We start from the raw sequence: 18,447 nt of genomic DNA, 5'->3' as shown, positions 1-18,447 counted from the left end.
AAAAGTGAAAGGCACACACGACGCCTTAGAATAAAGTTAACCTTGCAGAGAAGCAACAGTTAACGTATTTAATTGGTCAACAACTTAGTAAAAGTATACCGATTCTAAATTGTCGGTTATTATAGCAGAATCCACAACAATGCCTGTCGTAAAGAAGTTCTAATGGCGCATATCCATGCATTTCTCGGAGGTGATGAACCAATTACATTTTTCTTTAAATTGTTGAATTGCAGTCTGCCTCTTCTGAGAGTTTAGCGAAATACCTTTCTTAACTGCTTATATTCTAGAGGCCTCTCAGGTGAAGTTTTAGCAAAATGTTTGGTGTATGAAGTGATGGTATGAGCTCTATGTTGAGTAGAAAATTTTGTACACAAATTACTAAGTCTGAATTATCCTAATTAATGGAACTGCATTTCTTGTTTTATTTCAGGAGGAATCGGAAGAATCCAACGATCAGCAACAGGCCAATGAGCAGATTGTTATGGAAGAAGAAATACCTGCTGCAGTTCAAGAGGAGGAGGAAATAGTGATGGAGGTCCTGCAGGATGAAGAGGAGGTGGTGAGTGAGGAGGTGCAGGAGGAGGCCATGGAGACGGACCAGAAAGAAACTCCAAAAGAGGAGAAGACTGAACAGAAAGAAACTCAGGAAGAGGAGAAGATGGTGACTGATGACAATGAGACAGTGGAAGTGAAGGAAACGGTGGCCAAAGAAGTGAAGGAAACAGTGGCCAAAGAAGTGAAGGAAACGGTAGCCAAAGAAGTGAAGGAAACTGTAGCCAAAGAAGTGAAGGAATCAGTGGCTAAGGAAGTGAAGGACAGCAAGAAGACGGCGAAGGAAAGTGAAGGAGAGAGTGAAGAAGAACAGAAGAGTGAAGAAGAACAAAAGAGTGAAGAAGAACAAAAGGAAAAGGAGTCCGAAGATGAAGTGGAGGACAAGAGAAAGAAGAAGAAAGCGAAAACTGTGGCCAGAACAGAATCTCCAGAGGAGAAAGAAGAGAAGGTAGCTGAAAAGGTTACTGTTAAAGAAGAGAAACCTGTGAAAACAAAGAAACAGCAAAAGGAGGCTGCAGAAGCTGTGACAAAGAAGCAGAAAGAGACGGAGGAAAGTTCTAAGAAAAAACAGAAAGAGACTGAAGAAAGTTCAAAGAAAAAGCAAGTTGATGGTGAGGAAAGTGTGAAGAAAAAACAGAAAGAACCTGCTGAAGAAGTTGAAGTTACAAAGAAGAAGAAAGATACTGAAGAGAAGGAATCCACTGAAGTCCAAGAAACCTCAAGGAAGAGGAAGAAGAAAGATACTGATACAAAGGATTCTACTGAAGGCCAGGAAATTTCCAAGAAAAAGAAGGAGTCTGATGAAGGTGCAGGTTCTCCAGCTACAGTAGTGTCGGATACAACAGCGGCTGAAGAGGAGCAGGCGGAGTCTTCTGCTGTTGATGGACCGGAGACGGAGCCTGTATCGGTGAGTCTCCTTCTGTACAGTGGTGACATTTTCTCTTCTTTTTCCTCAAAATTAGAAGGCAGTTAAGGATTATTCCAAAACTTGGATGATTAAGAGTTCACATTTTTTCCTCTTTCTACGAGTCTGTCTGAAAATACCAATATAATGGTCCGTTATTGGACATTATAAATTTTCCAGCTAACTCATTCTTGGTTGCCTGCGTTTCGCCCTCGTGCTAAGTTAGGCTCGTCAGTTGGGACTTAGCACACCACCCAAGACGCAAGGCTAGTGCATACCGTGGAGGCCACTGCACAGGCTATTTGAAGCCACCAGCAGTGCCAATGCACTATGAGAGCTAACTCAGCTGGAAAATTTATAATGTCCAATAACGGACCATTATATTGGTATTATAAATTTACTCATTCAAGACAAATATTTTAGGTTCCCTATGGGAATCAACATCTACATCATTTGATGGCCAGGCAGGCATCTATTTTTGAAAATGAGACATAGCTCTCATAGTGCATTGGCACTGCTGGTGGCTTCAAATAGCCTGTGCAGTGGCCTCCACGGTATGCACTAGCCTTGCATCTTGGGTGGTGTGCTAAGTCCCAACTGACGAGCCTAACTTAGCACACGAGGGCGAAATGCAGGCAACCAAGAATGAGTTAGCTGGAAAATTTATAATGTCCAATAACGGACCATTATATTGGTAGTATAAATTTACTCATTCAGGACAAATATTTTAGGTTCCCTATGGGAATCAACATGTATATCATCTGTCTGAAAACTCGAAATGTTAGCGAATTAGGTTACAAGGTCATTAATGTTTACATATTTTAAAGATAATTACTTATTTCTACATAAGTACCTGACCCAATAAAGATACATGGCAAGGGTTGGACATAACCCTTATTTCTACATAAAATTTACATTCATATCAAATGTTTTTTAACTAAACATACATAATTTGAAACTGAAAGTAGTCTGTAGGCTATATAATGGGCTGGATGTTTTACCAATCAGGATGTGATCCTAATTTTCTGTCTAAACTTTTCTTTTTACACCCTGTGGGCGGGGGACGCAGATGAAGAATACACCCTCGATATCCCCTGCCTCTCGTAAGAGGCGACTAACAAGGGGCCCCAGGGCCCCTCAGCTTGGGAGCGTGGGTTAGCGACTACGGGGCCCTTAGCTGAGCCCTGGCATTGCTTCCACTTACTTGTGCCAGGCTCCTAAATTATAACAATGCTGTCCGACCTCTCTTTGTCAACTCTTGTTCTTTTTTGACCCTGACTTTATTAGTGCATTCGAGGCCTAGGGAGTCTTTCATTTTCATGCCCTTTGTAGCCCTTGCCTTTCTTCATGCGTTACTTCGTTTTTTGAAGCGACTGATCCCCTCTTTTTCTTCTTTTTCCTCTACCCCCTTTGGGTGGGGGACGCAGCTGAAGAATACTAAAGGGTAACGCCCTGCGGGTGGGGGACGCAGATGTAGAATATACCTCCGGTATCCCCTGCCTGTTGTAAGAGGCGACTAAAAGGGGCGACCTTGGCGAGGACATGGATTGCGGTTTGGTGTCATGTGTTAGACCCCTGTGGATGGGAGGGGCTGAATATGTTCACAGGTAATCCCTGTGTCTCGTAGAAGGCGACTAAAAGGGTCATGTGGTCATCGATCCCCTCTTTTTTCTTTTTCCCCCTTTTTTAGGGTTGGTTGTAGACCGATTTGTGTGCTGCTCGGAGATGAGCCTCTTACATGTGCGATTACGCTCGAAAGCCCACTTGCGACCACCCGGAAAACTTGTGGGTGGGAGCGCCATGTACCCCTGCAGTAGTATCCGCCAGACAACACAGGTCCCCGCACAGCCCAATGCCAGAAGGACATATTAATTTTGTATTTTTTTCTCTGTATTTATTACTCTGTACACGCTATGGGGTACATGCTATTGCGGGTGACTGAAGGAAGGGAATCTTAGTGCTCATTGCCTTCATTCCATATTAGGCATAGTCCAACATCGGACCCCGGTATTGCCTTGGCTACGACCAGGTGGGTATTGCCTTGGCTGCTTGGTTCGTCTACAGAGGTCCCTGATCGGAGTGGGTGACATTCGGGAAGGATGATTTCGGGCATGGCGTTGAAACCACATCCGCCTGTCTCTTCGGGTAGTTCGCTACCCAAGTCTTTAACATTTGATTCCCTAAGGGGGTAACCACTTGGGAACAAGTGCATCGTATTAGTCTGGGTTCCAGCTTCCCTAGGTTCCTGGTTGCTACCAGAACCGATGGGCAAGATTTCAAGCTGGTCAAATCGATCCTTTTCAGTCGACACTTCAAATGTGTATACGGTGAACTTTAGGATCTTAAGAAAATGCGCAATGATGGTTTGCTTCTAAAGACGAGCACTGCATCCAAGCAGATCGGTTGCTTAAGTCGACCACTTTGACAAAATCCCCGTCAGAGTGGAAGAGCACAAAACCTTGAATCTGGTTCGTGGAGTTATTTTCCACCGTGATGAACACTGATGATGAATTGATAGAAGACTTGAAGCACCGTGGCGTACCACACGTCCAACGCATCACGTGCAAATTCAATGGTGAAAACGGTGCCACGGGTGCGTTCATAGTCTCCTTCAAATTGTCAGTGTTGCCAGAGAAAGTCAAGGTAACAACCTATTGTTGCGATGTAAGGCCGTACATCCCGCCTCCTATACGATGATCTCAATGAGATTCGGACACATGATACCTTGTTCGAATCCATCTGTGTGGTACGTGTAGAAGAGTGCACAACTCCATATAGGTGTGCTAACTGCCCTGGTCTCCATTCTCCTCGAGATTGTAACTGTCCGGTATACCTGAGTGAGAAAAAGATCCAGGAGATCAAGACCCTGGATGGTCTTTCTTACCAGGAAGCACGCCATCAGTTTAATTCTCTGAATGCACCAGCCAAGACACTAGATTTCAGCATGATAGCAAAGTCTCCCTCAGGTTCGTCATTTATAACTGGCATACTTTCCCAGAAGATTGCTGCGCCCAAGGCAGCAGTTGCTCCTGTGAACAACACTGCAAAGAGAAAGAGCTCGAAGGCGGGTTCATCCGAGCCTTCGACCACAAATAAGCCTGTGCCAGCTAAGAAACCTACGCCGGCACAGCAGGGGAAGAAGACAACTTGTCCTTCCCTCACGAGGTCGGCGAAAGTTGCGTCTAAGCCAGCGGTGGCGGTAACATCAACCAGGGCTGGGAAATTACTTCCCAGCCCATCTAAACAAGAATCGATGGTGGAAAAGAAGAGCGCCCTTATAAGGCGTTCTTCCACCTCTCCTACGATTGGGGTCTCATGCCCTCCACCCGGAGGGTCTGAGTCTGCACCAGCGTCGGGTGACGAGGTGATGCACATGGAGCATTTATCTCCATCTTCGGATGGGGATATGGGTGTAGGTTAGGTAGCACTTTGCTGCTTCTAACCTAAACCTCAGAAGTCTACACTCACACTATTTCACTGTTACAGTGGAATTGTAATGGTTATTGTTATGGAGTTTTGTGGATTTGCAGAGGTGAAAGAAGGTGCGGGCTGGAATAGGTCTCAACTACGAAATTAAAGTTAATTTAAAACTTTAACAAGGTTATATTTCTTTTTCAAAATCAACAGATAACAACGGTTAACAATTCTCACTAGGTGAAATAACAAAGAACACTCAGGTACAAAGCAAATTTACAAATTCTGGGCTACGAGCCCCAAAGTCTGAGTTCTCGACTCACAACCACAAATATCAATGGGCACAAGACCCTTAATTACATGGAGCTCTAGCTCCCGCTTAGTAGTATCAAGCCTCATAGAGGCACTTTCCAAATAAACCAGAAAGAGCTGACCTGCTCTCAATTTTATAAGCACAACCAACTTTACTTCTACCTGCCCTCAAGGAACACCAAGAAACAGCGGTATTTGATACCCAACCTACAGGGCCTTTACATGAGGAAAATAAAACATCAGGTTAAGTTACTGGCCCATAATACAAAATTGAATGGAGGCAAAGCTTGCACTCCTAATACACCTTTAAAACCTACTTGGCACTAGGCCGCTTACGCAAGGGCTAACCCCATACTAAGGAGGTGACACGTATAAGAAAACTTAATTACATAAAGAAGAGAAGGAAAACGGTTATGAAAACGTAGTCACCTCAAAACAATATGAGTGGGAGCTCGAGAGGGTTAGGCACTCTCTATCCCAATTTGTAGTTAAAGAGATGGAATTTTCACCAAATGTTTTTTACATTTTAAAGGTAGGTTACATGAGAAAAGTTTCGAACCTGCCCCGAGGGTTAGACTGCTGAGCTAGCAAGAAATAAAGTTATTAAACGGCCATTACCTTGTTGATGAATTACTGCCCGAAGAAAGAGGCGCTACCCGCCCCATGCTACATAATCACACACTACGCAAGATGTCGATGAAGTGGTCCAGGAGACCAGAAAATCAGCAGTTTTTATACCCTCGCGGAAAATTCGAGACGTTTCATGAATGATTACAACCCGCCCACAAAATTTTATTGGATAACAGCAAAAACTAATACACAAGATGAGGAAGAAACACCTTATTGGTGGATAATTAATTACAGAAATTCCTGATTGGCTACATTCAAAACAGGCGGAAAGAAAGGATTATATTGCCAACCTACAACTGACAGAGCAAAATTTAGTTAAGACAAAACTTATGAATACAAAATTTCTTCAAGAAAGTACATTCCTTTACACCAGAGTGCGTTATCATACTTTTGGTAGAGACATCTGATAGAGAATGTCCAAATTTCTTGATACGGAACAAACAAACACAAATCGAAATAGACACAGTTCAGAACACTTCCAAATTGCCAGATAGTGACATCTTCCGAGAAACCGTTGAGTTAATACAGTTTGTTAAAGTTCAGGCTTTCTCCAGTAGAGGAGTTTCAACTGGCGCAATATTTGAATTAGCGGCGTGGAGCTGCGCCAGCTCATTAGTGAGTGTTCGGCGAGTATAGTCTGCATTCAGGAAACAAATTTCAGACCAGGTCATCATGCGGTCTTGAAAAATTTTCGACTTTACTCGACGGAGCGACATTATGCTGACCGGGCTTCTGACGGCATTGGCATTTTTGTCCGTTCTGATACCTACAGCGAAGAGGTTCCAAACCCCGCCGGAGGCTGTAGCAGTTCGCGTTTCCTTTCATAGCAACAGTGTGTAATGTTTATTTTCCACCAGGCCAGCCTCTTAATATAAATGTCACTGATCTTGTGGATCCGCTTCCACCTCCCTTTCTCTTATTGGGCAATTTCAACGCCCATCACCTTATATGGGGCTCTGTAGCGCCTTGCCCCAGGGGAAGGGAGTTGAAACATTGGCAAGAGAGCTTGATTTATATATTTTGAATACAGGTGAACCAACTAATTTCAGTGTACGTTATGGCACATACTCTCGCATAGACGTCAGTCTATGCAGCAGAACACTGGTTCCCCTCTTTCGGTGGAATATATACGATGATCTCTGTGACAGTGACCACTTTCCTTTTGTTCTTACTTGGTTGAAACAGAAATCCGTCGAGGCTCCTCCTCGATGGATTCTTAAACATGCCGATTGGCCAAAGTTCACACCACTAGCTGTTTTTAATGACGTGACCAGGCGGAGCGTAGACGGCGAAATCAATTACGTAACACAAGTTGTTCTTGCTGCTGCTGAGGAGTCTATTCCATTGTTTTCAGGGACTCCTCTCCGAAAACTCGTTCCTTGGTGGAACGAAGAAATTGCAGCAGCTATCAAAGAACGCTGTCGCACTCATAAACGCTATCGTAGACTTCTTACTGTAGCCAATTTGGTAACACTTCAGAAACTCCGTGCTAAGACACGAGTTCTTATTCGACAGAGTAAGACAGTTTTGTGGGAGAGATATGTGTTGTCTATGACATCATATACCCCGTCATCTCACATGTGGACTAAACTTCGACGTATTTCGGGTATCCAAGGACCATCTTCTGTACTGGGAATTCCCAATGCAAGCAGTATCGTCACTGAACCACTCTCGATTGCTAACCATCTAGCCAGTCATTTCATGGATGTGTTTGGCTCCGGGAATTACCATTGTGATTTCCTCACTCTGAAGTGGGAGGCAGAACGTCATCACGTTCGTTTTGTCACTCAAGATTCAGAGGACTATAACGTGCCTTTTACGGAGTGGGAAGTCCGCAGCGCCTTGGCGCTTTGCAAGGGCACGTCTCCTGGACCCGACAGTGTCCATAACCAGATGTTGAAACACCTTAGTGAGGATAGTCTATTATATATCCTTTGTGTGTTCAACCGAATCTGGATAGAGGGTGAGTTTCCGTCTCAGTGGCAAGAGGGCATAGTCATTCCAGTCCTCAAGCATGACAAAAAACCTAAGTATGCAGGAAGTTACAGACCTATTTGTCTTACTGTTCGTGTAAGCTATTTGAGAGGATGGTAAATCGCCGACTTGTGTGGTGTCTGGAGAAACAAGGACTTTTTCCCGAGTGGTTTTGGAGCCGCTCGCTCGACCACTGATCTCTTGCTATGCCTGGAGAGTTCTATCCAGGATGCATTTCTCTGCAAACAGCATTTGGTGGCTGTTTTCTTTGACTTAGAAAAGGCCTATGATACTACATGATGATATGGTATCCTTTCAGTCCTACATCATGGAGATTCCGAGGTAACCTGCCGGTATTTTTTGTCCCTGTGTCTATTCCGTGTCTGAGTAGGGAGGGTATATTCGTAATACCACATTCAAGAAAATGGAGTCCCATAGTGATCGGTTCTTAGTGTCACTCTGTTCGCGATTGTCATAAACGGTATTGTTACTGCTGCTGGTTCAGCAGTAATATCTTCGCTATATGCGGACGATTTTGCTCTGCATTATAGCTTGCATAATATGGCAGTCGCAGAGCGACAATTACAGCAAGCTATTAGGAGAGTGGAACAGTGGACTTTAGAACATGGCTTTCGGTTTTTAACCGCAAAGACCTCTGTCGTGTACTTTTGCTGAATGCGCACTCTTCACTCGCATCCTGAGCTTTATTTAGGAAATGTCACTCTTCCCGTGGTTGACACAGATTTCTTGGGCTCCTTTTCGATAACAAATTATTGTGGAAGTTATATGTGCGGCAGTTAAAAGTGCAGTGCACCAAGAAGTTGAATATCTTGAAGTTTCTTTACAGCACTAATGGGGGAGCTGAATGCACGGTGCTCCTATGATTTTATAGGGCACATATTTTATCCAGGTTAGACTACGGCAGTGCAGCATTTGGGTCAGCAAGGTAAAGAGTCCTTGCGAAACTGAATAGCATCCACCACAGCTGGGTTAGGTTGTCAACGGGAGCTTTTCATACAAGCCCCATTGCTAGCCTGCTCACTGAATCTGGTGTACTGCCTTTACACCGGAGGCGCCAGCAAATGCTTCTGTCCTATGCTGCAGATTTACGACAGAGGCCACTTCACCCAAACTATCCTTGCGTATTCCACAGTGGAAACCGTTGGCTGTACACAGCTTATCCTTGGCGCAACACGGCCAGTTGGAATACGCTTGGATAGCAGTCACAGATTGTTTCATTTACCTTCGGTTCCCTGCCTTGTCAGACAACCGAGTGGGGTACCTCCGTGGATAATACGACACCCTGAAATAATCCTGAATCTGCACACTGGCCCGAAGGAAAACACGGACCCTTCGATTTATCGGAGGCTCTTCCTGTCCGTTGTTGGCCGGTATCCAGGTTCAGTCGTCGTTTACACGGATGGTTTGAGGCCAGATTCGAAGGAGGGCTGTGCGTTCGTTGTCAACAATGATAAGTTTCGTTTTGCTCTCTCGGAAACCTGTAGTGTGTACACAGCAGAGCTCTGTGCTATCTGTGAAGCTCTGCGAACGCACTGTCTGATGAGTGCGGACACTTTTTCTCTGTACTGACTTCTTGAGCTTGCTACAGTCCATTAATACATGTTTTCCTCGACATCATCTGGTGCAATAATCAATTACAGACCCAGTCCCCTATACAATACTTCTAAATCCATCCAAACATTTTTACTAAAAAACTATCGTTTTTTTTATCTAACAAATCTATCAAAAACACTTCTGATCTAATCAACAAATTAAAGAACTGTAATATCCAACCAAATTTTTCTCTCCATTCTTTTGACATTGTAAACATGTGCCCTAGTATTCCAATTTCAAAATTATTCCCCATAATTAACAACAACCTAAACAAATTCAGTAACCTAAGTAAACTTGAAATTCAAGACTTCATGTCTATTTTAAAATTGGTTCTTAATAATAATTATTTTACCTTTGATAACACCATTTATCAACAAGATGGCTTGGCTATGGGTTCACCAGCTTCAGGCATTCTTGCTGAAATTTACCTTGACTTCTTAGAAAACACAAAAATCAATAATAATTTCTCCAACATCCTCTTTTGGGGAAGATATGTCGACGACACTTTAGTAATTTTAAATGAAGAATCATCCAACGCAGCCTCTACACTTATTCATCTCAACAAGTTAGACCCTGATATTAAATTCACCCTTGAATCAGAACACAACCAAACTCTTAACTTTCTAGACTTAACTATCACTAGACATCCTTCTTCTTTATCTTACAAAATATTCAAAAACCAACCCAAACAGCAACCACAATACGACAAGATTCTTCGCACCCTCAAGCACATAAACGTGCTACTTATAACAGCTTAATTTTTCGCGCCTTCAACACCCCTATGTCTAAAAAAATTTAAATAATGAATTGAACACCATCCGTAACATTGCTGAACTCAATGGCTTTAATAACTCCTTCATAAACCGCATCATCAACAAATTCAAACACCGTCCTAAAACCACTTTATCTAAAGACACAACAAAACCAACTGCATTTTCCACTTTCACCTTCACTCAAGATGCTTATAAAATAACTAATATTTTTAAAAAACACAATATGAAAATTTCTTTTAGAACTAACAATAGAAATTTGGATATTTTACACAACTCTAAATCACTAAATAAATCTAATGCTTTTTCTAAATCCAGAGTGTACAGATTCAAATGCAACAACTGCAGTTACTCCTACATCGGACAAATCGTCCGCAACTTCAATATCAGATACTCCGAACATATCAACGCCATTAAATACAATAGATTCTCCGCCATAGGACAACACATACAAGACTCCAAGCATAGTTTCACCAATATTGAAAAAGACATGAAAATACTTAAAATCATAAACAAAGGTCCCCTGTTAAACACTACTGAAAGTTGCTTTATCCACCTTGATCGGTACTTCAACCCAAATTTCAACTTAAACTACATTTCTGAAAAACCAAATATCCTTTTCGACTTTCTAATTCTTCTTCTCAAAAATTCTAAATTTCAAAACCCCAATTCTATTTTCCATGCCTTACAAAGTTCCTACCTACATTTTCTACCTCCAATAACCCACCCTAAACTACTCCTTCATCTCCCTACCTTATCCTTCCTCAACACCAATTAATCTTCAATTTCTTTCACTCTTCTCTTTTTTCCACTATTCCTCTGTTGATTTATTCTATCTTTTCTCAAAAAAAAGTAAATCATTTCCACCTTCATTTCGATTTTTCTCATCCATACTCAACTCCTGCCTTACGCCAATTTCGACTACTTCAATCTAGACCTAAATTTTTTAAGTTTTAAAAATTGCGCACTGTGAATATACGTTTTCATTTGTTTCCGGTATTGCTCTTTTCACTATGTTTTTTTCTCTTCACAATTGTTTTTTCACGTCAACTGTTCTAAGAATTCTATAGGCGCACAATTACTCACTCGGTTATATTGAATTATATATTTATCTATATACTTACTTTCCCACAACCAAGGAAAATAACTGGCGTTTGAAACCACAGTGCCTGATATTGAATGTGTTCGCGCTGATCACCGGGAGCTGGCAAGTTGCTTCAATGAATCTGCTCGTCTTCAACTCCTACACGAATATGGACCTTTGTATGTGTTCGATTGTGATGTGACTTCATGCCTGACAGTGTTTAAATAACTGGCTTTGAACAGTTCTCCGCTATTCGTAATCATTGTGGGACTTTGCCTAGCGCTACGTGTGCCTTGCTGCCGCTAAGAGAATTGCGCATTGTTTTTCTTTTGAATGACTTGTATTTTACTTCTAAGTTCTACAGTGTTTACCCCCGTTCATTTCCTTTTCATATTGCCTCTTCTACTGATCCTATGCATTGTTTTCCATTTCTTAATCGGCTGATGATGACCTGGACTAGGGTCGAAACCGGTACCATTTCTAATTATTATTAAATGAGAATGTAATTCGCTACATTTCTTATTTTTTGGTATTGAATAGGTGGAATCTCCTTATCAATTATTTCAATTTTAATCATCTGGTGCAGCGGATCCAGTACCTGCTGGCCGGGTGTTCGGATGCCGACACCAGAATGACGTTTATGTGGCTCCCAAACCACATGGGTAAAGGGAAACGAGTTAGCAGATAAGGCTGCCAAGGAAGCAGTTACACTGCCCCCGTTGCCTTACAGGGTTCCAGCAAGTGATATTCGCTCTCAGCTGAGACATTTGGTTATGTCCCAATGGGAGATGGAGTGGCAGGCCTCTCCACTTCCAAATAAGCTGAGAGCGGTAAAAGGTACAACAGAGGTATGTAGGACTTCCCTTTGGGCTCCTTGGAAGGAAGCAATGGTATTATGTCGTTTTCGGATTGGTCACAGTATAGTAACACACTTGTATTTACTGAACCCCCTCCGGTGTCGATCATCGTACCGTGGTACACATCCTTACGGAGTGGACCCAGTCGATCTGCGTCGTTGACTAAAACTCGCGAGTACCGGTGAGTTTACGCTACCTTTGATTAGTACAGCAACTTGAGAGACGCTATGGTTCTGCTTTGCTAGCGATAAGTGCCATTATGAGGGACCGTTGACATGGATATTGAACCCCTTTAGACAAGCATCATCGTTGCAGGATTGTGCTTAGGAAGCAGTCCCTTGGTCAGTAATATTGTTTCTGGGATTGTGAGGCATTGCGGGTCAGATCCACTGATTTTTAAAAATTCATATTCATCAATTCATTCTTCATCACGTTTTGAATTCTGGTCAGTGGATGAATTTTGTACTTTTAAATTGCATTTAGTCTCATTTCATACCATAGGGGCCGATGACCTCGATGTTAGGCCCCCTTTGTACTTCCAGGCGATGCTTTATTCCATTTTCACCTGTATTTTCTATAATTTTATTAGAAAATAAGGCATTGCGAATTAGATCCACTGATTGTTTTAATCTCCTAATCATTTTTTGTTTCCTCTGCTCATCTCCAAGTGAACTGATTTTTGTCAAATTCCTCTTTCCATCAGTGTGGTCATTGTTATATGTCATCATCTCTCCTACCCTGTATCATGATACAGTATTTGCAAATATCAGTGTGGTTTTCTTTCTTCTTGACCATCTTGATGATTTCATTTCTTCTCTCAAACCATCCGGACTGGTTGTTCCTATACTTAGACACAGCTCTAGTGTCTTGGTATGATAAGTGAGATAAAGAAAATATATTCTAATTAAGAAAATATTTAATACAAAAGATTTGTCAGTGCTTGTAAAAATGGAAGGCACTTTAAGGGCTTGCAAGGGAAGTCTAGATGTTGTGCAAGAAATTACCAGCTGCGTTTCAAGTTGGACAAGCATTTACAACCAAGAGTACAGTCCAGCAGGGCATTGCACTGTCTCCACTACCGTTAATGATATAATGAAGGATATTAAGGAAATTTAGTGTCAACTTAGTGCAGTTGCCTATGCTGATGATGTAATGATTTTGGGAGAAACAGAAGACAAGGTACAGGCAAGACTTGACATGTGGGAGGCAAAGTTTTAGGAGTTCAACCTCAAAATCAGTGAGACTAAGATGGTGGTGAACAGATATGGCTGTCCAGTGAGTATAAGAGTAGCAGACCACCAATTGGAGCATGGCAGTGGAGTCTCAAGAGAGATCACCAGCAGGGCACAGAAGATTTCTCTCTTCTGTGAGATGTTAAGATTCGAAAGAAAACAGAATCAACAGTGCTGACCAGATGCTTCATATGAATTGTGACCTATGGTATCGAAACGTGCACCCTCACGAAGAGAGACTCGTCAAGGGTGTAGGCATCAGAGATGATTTCTTGCTTGGACTGCTGTGGTATGGCGATCTGCAGGAAGTTGGTATGTGAACCCTGAACTGGCTAGCTTGTATTCTGAGATAAACCCCATTGGTCATGTATGGGGTACGCTCGGAAGAAACACCTTGGCACAATTGAGAACATCATTGCTGGAGGAGTGGGATCGCATCCCGTCAGACCATCCAACAACTTGTGAACAGTATGCCTGAGTATTTATAAGCAGTCACAGTCGCAGGGGGTGCCTCGTGAAGTGCAGTACAAACATCAAATTTGTTTTCTTTGGCCATAAATTTAATATCAATTTATTGATAAAAACCAAAACTTTAAAAGAAGACTTTAAAAATACGGAAACAATCAAGAACTGCAAAAGTAAAGGAAATTGCGGGTTAATGTGTGTTGTAAAACACGTTTTGGTATATTCTAGCCAGATGTCTAGCCCTTATAAAATTTAAATGAATATTGGAAAACCAATACATTTTCGAAGTATCTGCTCCTCTGATAAGCCAATATATAGTTCCGTTTTTATGAGTTTCGACTTGGCATTTAGCCGGAAGTCAGCCGGTGGTGCCAAATTGCCACGAATACAAACAGCTGATTCACGATACACAACACGAACCGAAATGTAAATACTGGAATATAAGTCCATAATCGGTTATTCTTTGTAGCAACATACATGATTCACGTAAGATCAATAATGCACAACACATTTAGGATAAGGCTAGAAGATAAAAATATGTTAATGCTCGAACAGATAACCCGTGAGAAAATTAAATTAAATTTCTACTCACCATGTAGAAGATCTCGCGTTGCTGTTAGATTCAGTTTCCCGTAACGAAGGAAATAATCCTACAAAGGCGAATATACCACTCATTTCTCAATCACTATCGGCATTGTCATCATCTGTTGAGGTTTCACTCTCGATTGACCCTAAAGAGATAATAAAGTCTTCAACATAATCGTCTGAACTACTTTATGCCCGTTCCTTCTGGCTATCCACCACATAAACTGGGTACTGGGGCTTGTTTTGTTTCAAGAGATGCATAAGATCTCCCTTCCCCATGTCATCGCGAACCAAAATATTGTGCTCCTTCAACCACTTAATCAACTCATTCTTTTTAGCCGCCATTGTTGGTGCTTTGTCAAGAATGACTAACATTACAAACAATTTCCCGGGCCCGGCTCCTTAGTGGAGTACCTCGTCCGAAGGGCTTTCTTCTCTTGGGAGCTTCATCCTTAAACGTACGTGTCGACATGACAGAACATCAAATTCACACACGGGCCTAAAATTAACCTACTATTTAACTACCGAACGAAATGTTAAACTAAGCTACTATATAAAATAGATCACATGTTACACACTATTTACTACAATATAACGCGCTATACTATTAAAAATACTAAACAATACATTTATAAACTCTACACTGCGAAATATAAACGAACAACAACCTAGCTCAAAGACCGCGAAAAGAACTGAGCACAATACAACACACAGCTGATAGCACGTGGTTACAGTAAACAACAAATCGGCAACACTGCTAACCGCAACTGGAGTCTAACGCGCCCTATCGGAGCGATCGGCTGTCTATGATTGGCTGTTGATTAATTCACTTACCCTCCGCCAAAAGGCAGCACTCAAATGTCAAGTCGAAACTCATAATAACTGAACTATAGTTATATATATAGCCTATAATAATCTGGAAGAAATTATCTGTTTAATGGTGAAAGCATCAACAAAATTGAGTGGTTTCCAAGATTATGTTCCATACAAATTTACTCTCAAACTTTTTCTCATAAAAATGTTGGTATAAATGTGTTATTCTTTTCTCTACTATTGTCGACTTCAAGGACGTTTGTAATCTGTTAGCAGGAGGATGGTGGCGACTCAAATTGTAGCGAACCCTTGGCTGGTATGGTAACTGTGGACGAGGTGACTGCTGATGATGAAGTTAAGGAACCTCTGGAGACAGAGGCTGTATCAGATGAGGAGTTTCCTGCTGCAGTGGACCTACCCGAGACCGAGGCGGTCTCTGAGGATGAACTACCTCCCGAGAAGACGGACAAGAAGAAGGAAAGTGGCACAAAGTCTGCCTCAGGTCTGTAGCATTTTATTTTTTGTGCTCTTTTGAAGTGCATTTATTTTATTCTACCCAGATCAATCAAACCACATTTACCCACAACTTTCCACCTTCTTGTAGAGATTCCAAAATTGGACATCATCTGTTACGCAGGTCTGGGGAAGCACGCGGCCTTATCACTACATAACAGCGCCTTCTATCTCCTCCCTTTACCTCACCAGTGACCATTATAATTCTTATTCTATCCTTCACTTATGAAGTCTGGACCTAAAGATACATTCTGGACCCATGTCTCTCTTGGATGTATATTGTAGTTTCTAAGTTGCTACTCTCCATCTGTGTCTTATACATACAGTGTTAAACTTCTAGGAATAAAGAAGGGACCAAACAGGTAATTTTTATTAAATAACTACAGGTTGGAATAGTCCAAAAGGGCATCCTCCTGCTTCAATGCACACTCTGCAACGACATGCCATCTCATGTTTAGGTTGTTCTCTATTGACTGTAGAACATTTTAATAGTATGCTTTCTTGTAATATAGTCACCAAACATCATCATCTTCAACCAGCTCAGATTTCCCAAGTGTGCTGTGAGTCACTAAAGATGAGATTCTTAAATTGGAATGCAAACGATCAGCAAGCTCAAAATGTCGCTAATCCTTAGTTCTAAGGTTTGTATAAGATGTGCTATGTATTGCCTAAGGTTTGAGCTTCAGTATATTTTCTTGTAATATACAGTTACCGTACTACTACTACTACTACTACTACTAGTAGTAGTAGTAGTAGTAGTGCCATATCCTCATCAGATGTCGGCTGTCATTACGGCGACCTGATTCTTGTTTTCAGCAACTTGGAAAAGTCGTTGTACTGAGTCCTACCATTCTTGTAGATTCTACAGCCAGGATATTCTCCTTCCCCTACTTCTCCTATTTTTATAATTTCGAATGATATGGCCAAATTACTTCAGTTTCTTTTTGACGTGCATGGCCTTTGGTCTTTGTTCGATTGTTGGAGTACTTAAGTCTTAAATATTCTGTCAACCCATGATATTCTGAGCAGGCATTGGTAGTACCACATCTCAAAGGACAGTTCAAAGACCCCAAGATTCTGTCGACAGTATGCGGCTGAAAACACCGGAGTGATGAACTCTTCCTTGGATTTCATTGGAGTCTCTTACACTCTCTCGCTCTGATCTTAAACGTTCTGCATGACATCACAGCACAGACATTGCATTCTGACATTGGGACATGTTTAATAGAGTATGTAATAAGTTTTTAGGAATTAGAATCTAATTTATACCCCTACAGAACAGTTTCTGATTTTGTCAGTCAGTGTTTTAGACCTGTGGTTATTTACTAAAAAAGCACTTATTTGATCTCTTCTATCATCCCTAGAAGTTGGCGTATTGAATCTTGATACACCGTGGGTTTGTATACATTATGATTATATAGCTTCTGTTAGATTTCTTGTTTGAGCATTTATGAATATTAAAACTATAACTTGCCTCAATCATCTCCTGACTTTATGGCTAAGAAATTCGTGAAAACAAAATACTCATGCATAATGGACCTGGAGTGCTTTAACCCTGTCAGAACAGATTTCAAGGCTAGAATTTTCGTGTGACATAAAGAAAGCCCACTCTGCTTTGAGTTGAAAGGCCAGTCAGTCATGATTTTTCAAGCCGTTTAGAACGTAAATTAGAATAAACATAATGGGAGATCATTCTGGGGAAAAGGGAACCGTAGAAGGAGACAAGGACAAACTTGAAAACATAAAAGACAATTACAATCTCCATGTCTTCACATCTATCCTCATCAATCTCAGATCTACATACATTTTTCTCAACCCCATTGAGCTAATTTCTACTTCCCAGCCTCAACAACAGTCAATGAGGGGCCATCTTCTTGATGTTTGTAAGCTGTGTTCGTATTGGACGCGTTTGCAAAATTACTGACTGGTTTGATAGAAGGCATTTCGGGTTTAAGGAGGGGCTATTCCAGTGAGGCTCAACTTGTAGGATTCCAGCTAGATATAGCAGATATTCAATATTCAGGACTGTGTTGCTATTGGCCTGTCCAAGGCTTTTGATAGGGTAGATCATGGGAGACTTCTGAGAAAATGAGGGCTGTTGGACGAGACAAAAGAGTGGTTGAACGGGTGGCTCAGTTTCTAGAAAATAGGACTCTGAGAATTAGATTAGGTGAAGCATTGTCTGATCCTGTAGGGTCTACCTTAGGACAGTATTATTGGGACTTTATATTTTCTTATATACGTATATAACTGGAATTGCCCATAAGGCTTTTTGCAGATGATACACTGTATGGAGTGGTAAATAAGTTACAAGATTGTGAGAAACTACAAAAAGACCTAGACAATGTTGTGAGATGGACAGCAGACAATGATATGATGGTAAACAGAATGGTAAATTATGTTGGTAAGTTTTACCAAGAGGAAAAGTCCTCTCAATTTTAATTACTATGTTGATAGGGTGATTGAACCTCACTGAGATCACTGGAGGTACTTAGGTGTGATCTCCATTGTAGTAATCATATTAACGAGGTTGTTAATAAAGGTTACAGATCTCTTCACATATCAGTAGGGTATTTAGGAATTGTAGTAGGGATGAGATGAATTGCTCGACTAAGTGGTGTGTTCTGAGCTGTCAGTGGAGAGATAGTGTTTAATGACAGTAGTCAAATAGACTTCATTGGAGCTTTTAAATGTAGGAAATAAATATGAAAATAAATTTGGAATTCTA

The 18,447-nt window shown here is 41.4% G+C and overlaps 1 protein-coding gene across 3 annotated transcripts in view; it reads left to right on the top strand.

Moving 5' to 3' along the window:
* Positions 1-18,447, top strand: part of LOC136885579 (pre-mRNA-processing factor 39) — a 113,949-nt gene that overhangs the window by 16,840 nt on the left and 78,662 nt on the right. For 2 of the 3 annotated variants that reach the window (XM_067158236.2, XM_067158234.2), the window contains exons 3-4: positions 431-1,459; positions 15,480-15,708. In XM_067158236.2, the coding sequence (XP_067014337.2) occupies positions 431-1,459; positions 15,480-15,708 (1,258 nt within the window). The remainder of the gene's footprint in view (positions 1-430; positions 1,460-15,479; positions 15,709-18,447) is intronic. The other variant, XM_067158235.2, reaches the window with a different exon arrangement.

This window comes from Anabrus simplex, chromosome 14 (genome assembly GCF_040414725.1).
Source record: "Anabrus simplex isolate iqAnaSimp1 chromosome 14, ASM4041472v1, whole genome shotgun sequence".
Lineage (NCBI taxonomy): Eukaryota > Metazoa > Arthropoda > Insecta > Orthoptera > Tettigoniidae > Anabrus > Anabrus simplex.
The sequence above is the reverse complement of the archived record's forward strand: the minus strand, read 5'-3'. Positions and strand labels throughout refer to the sequence as shown.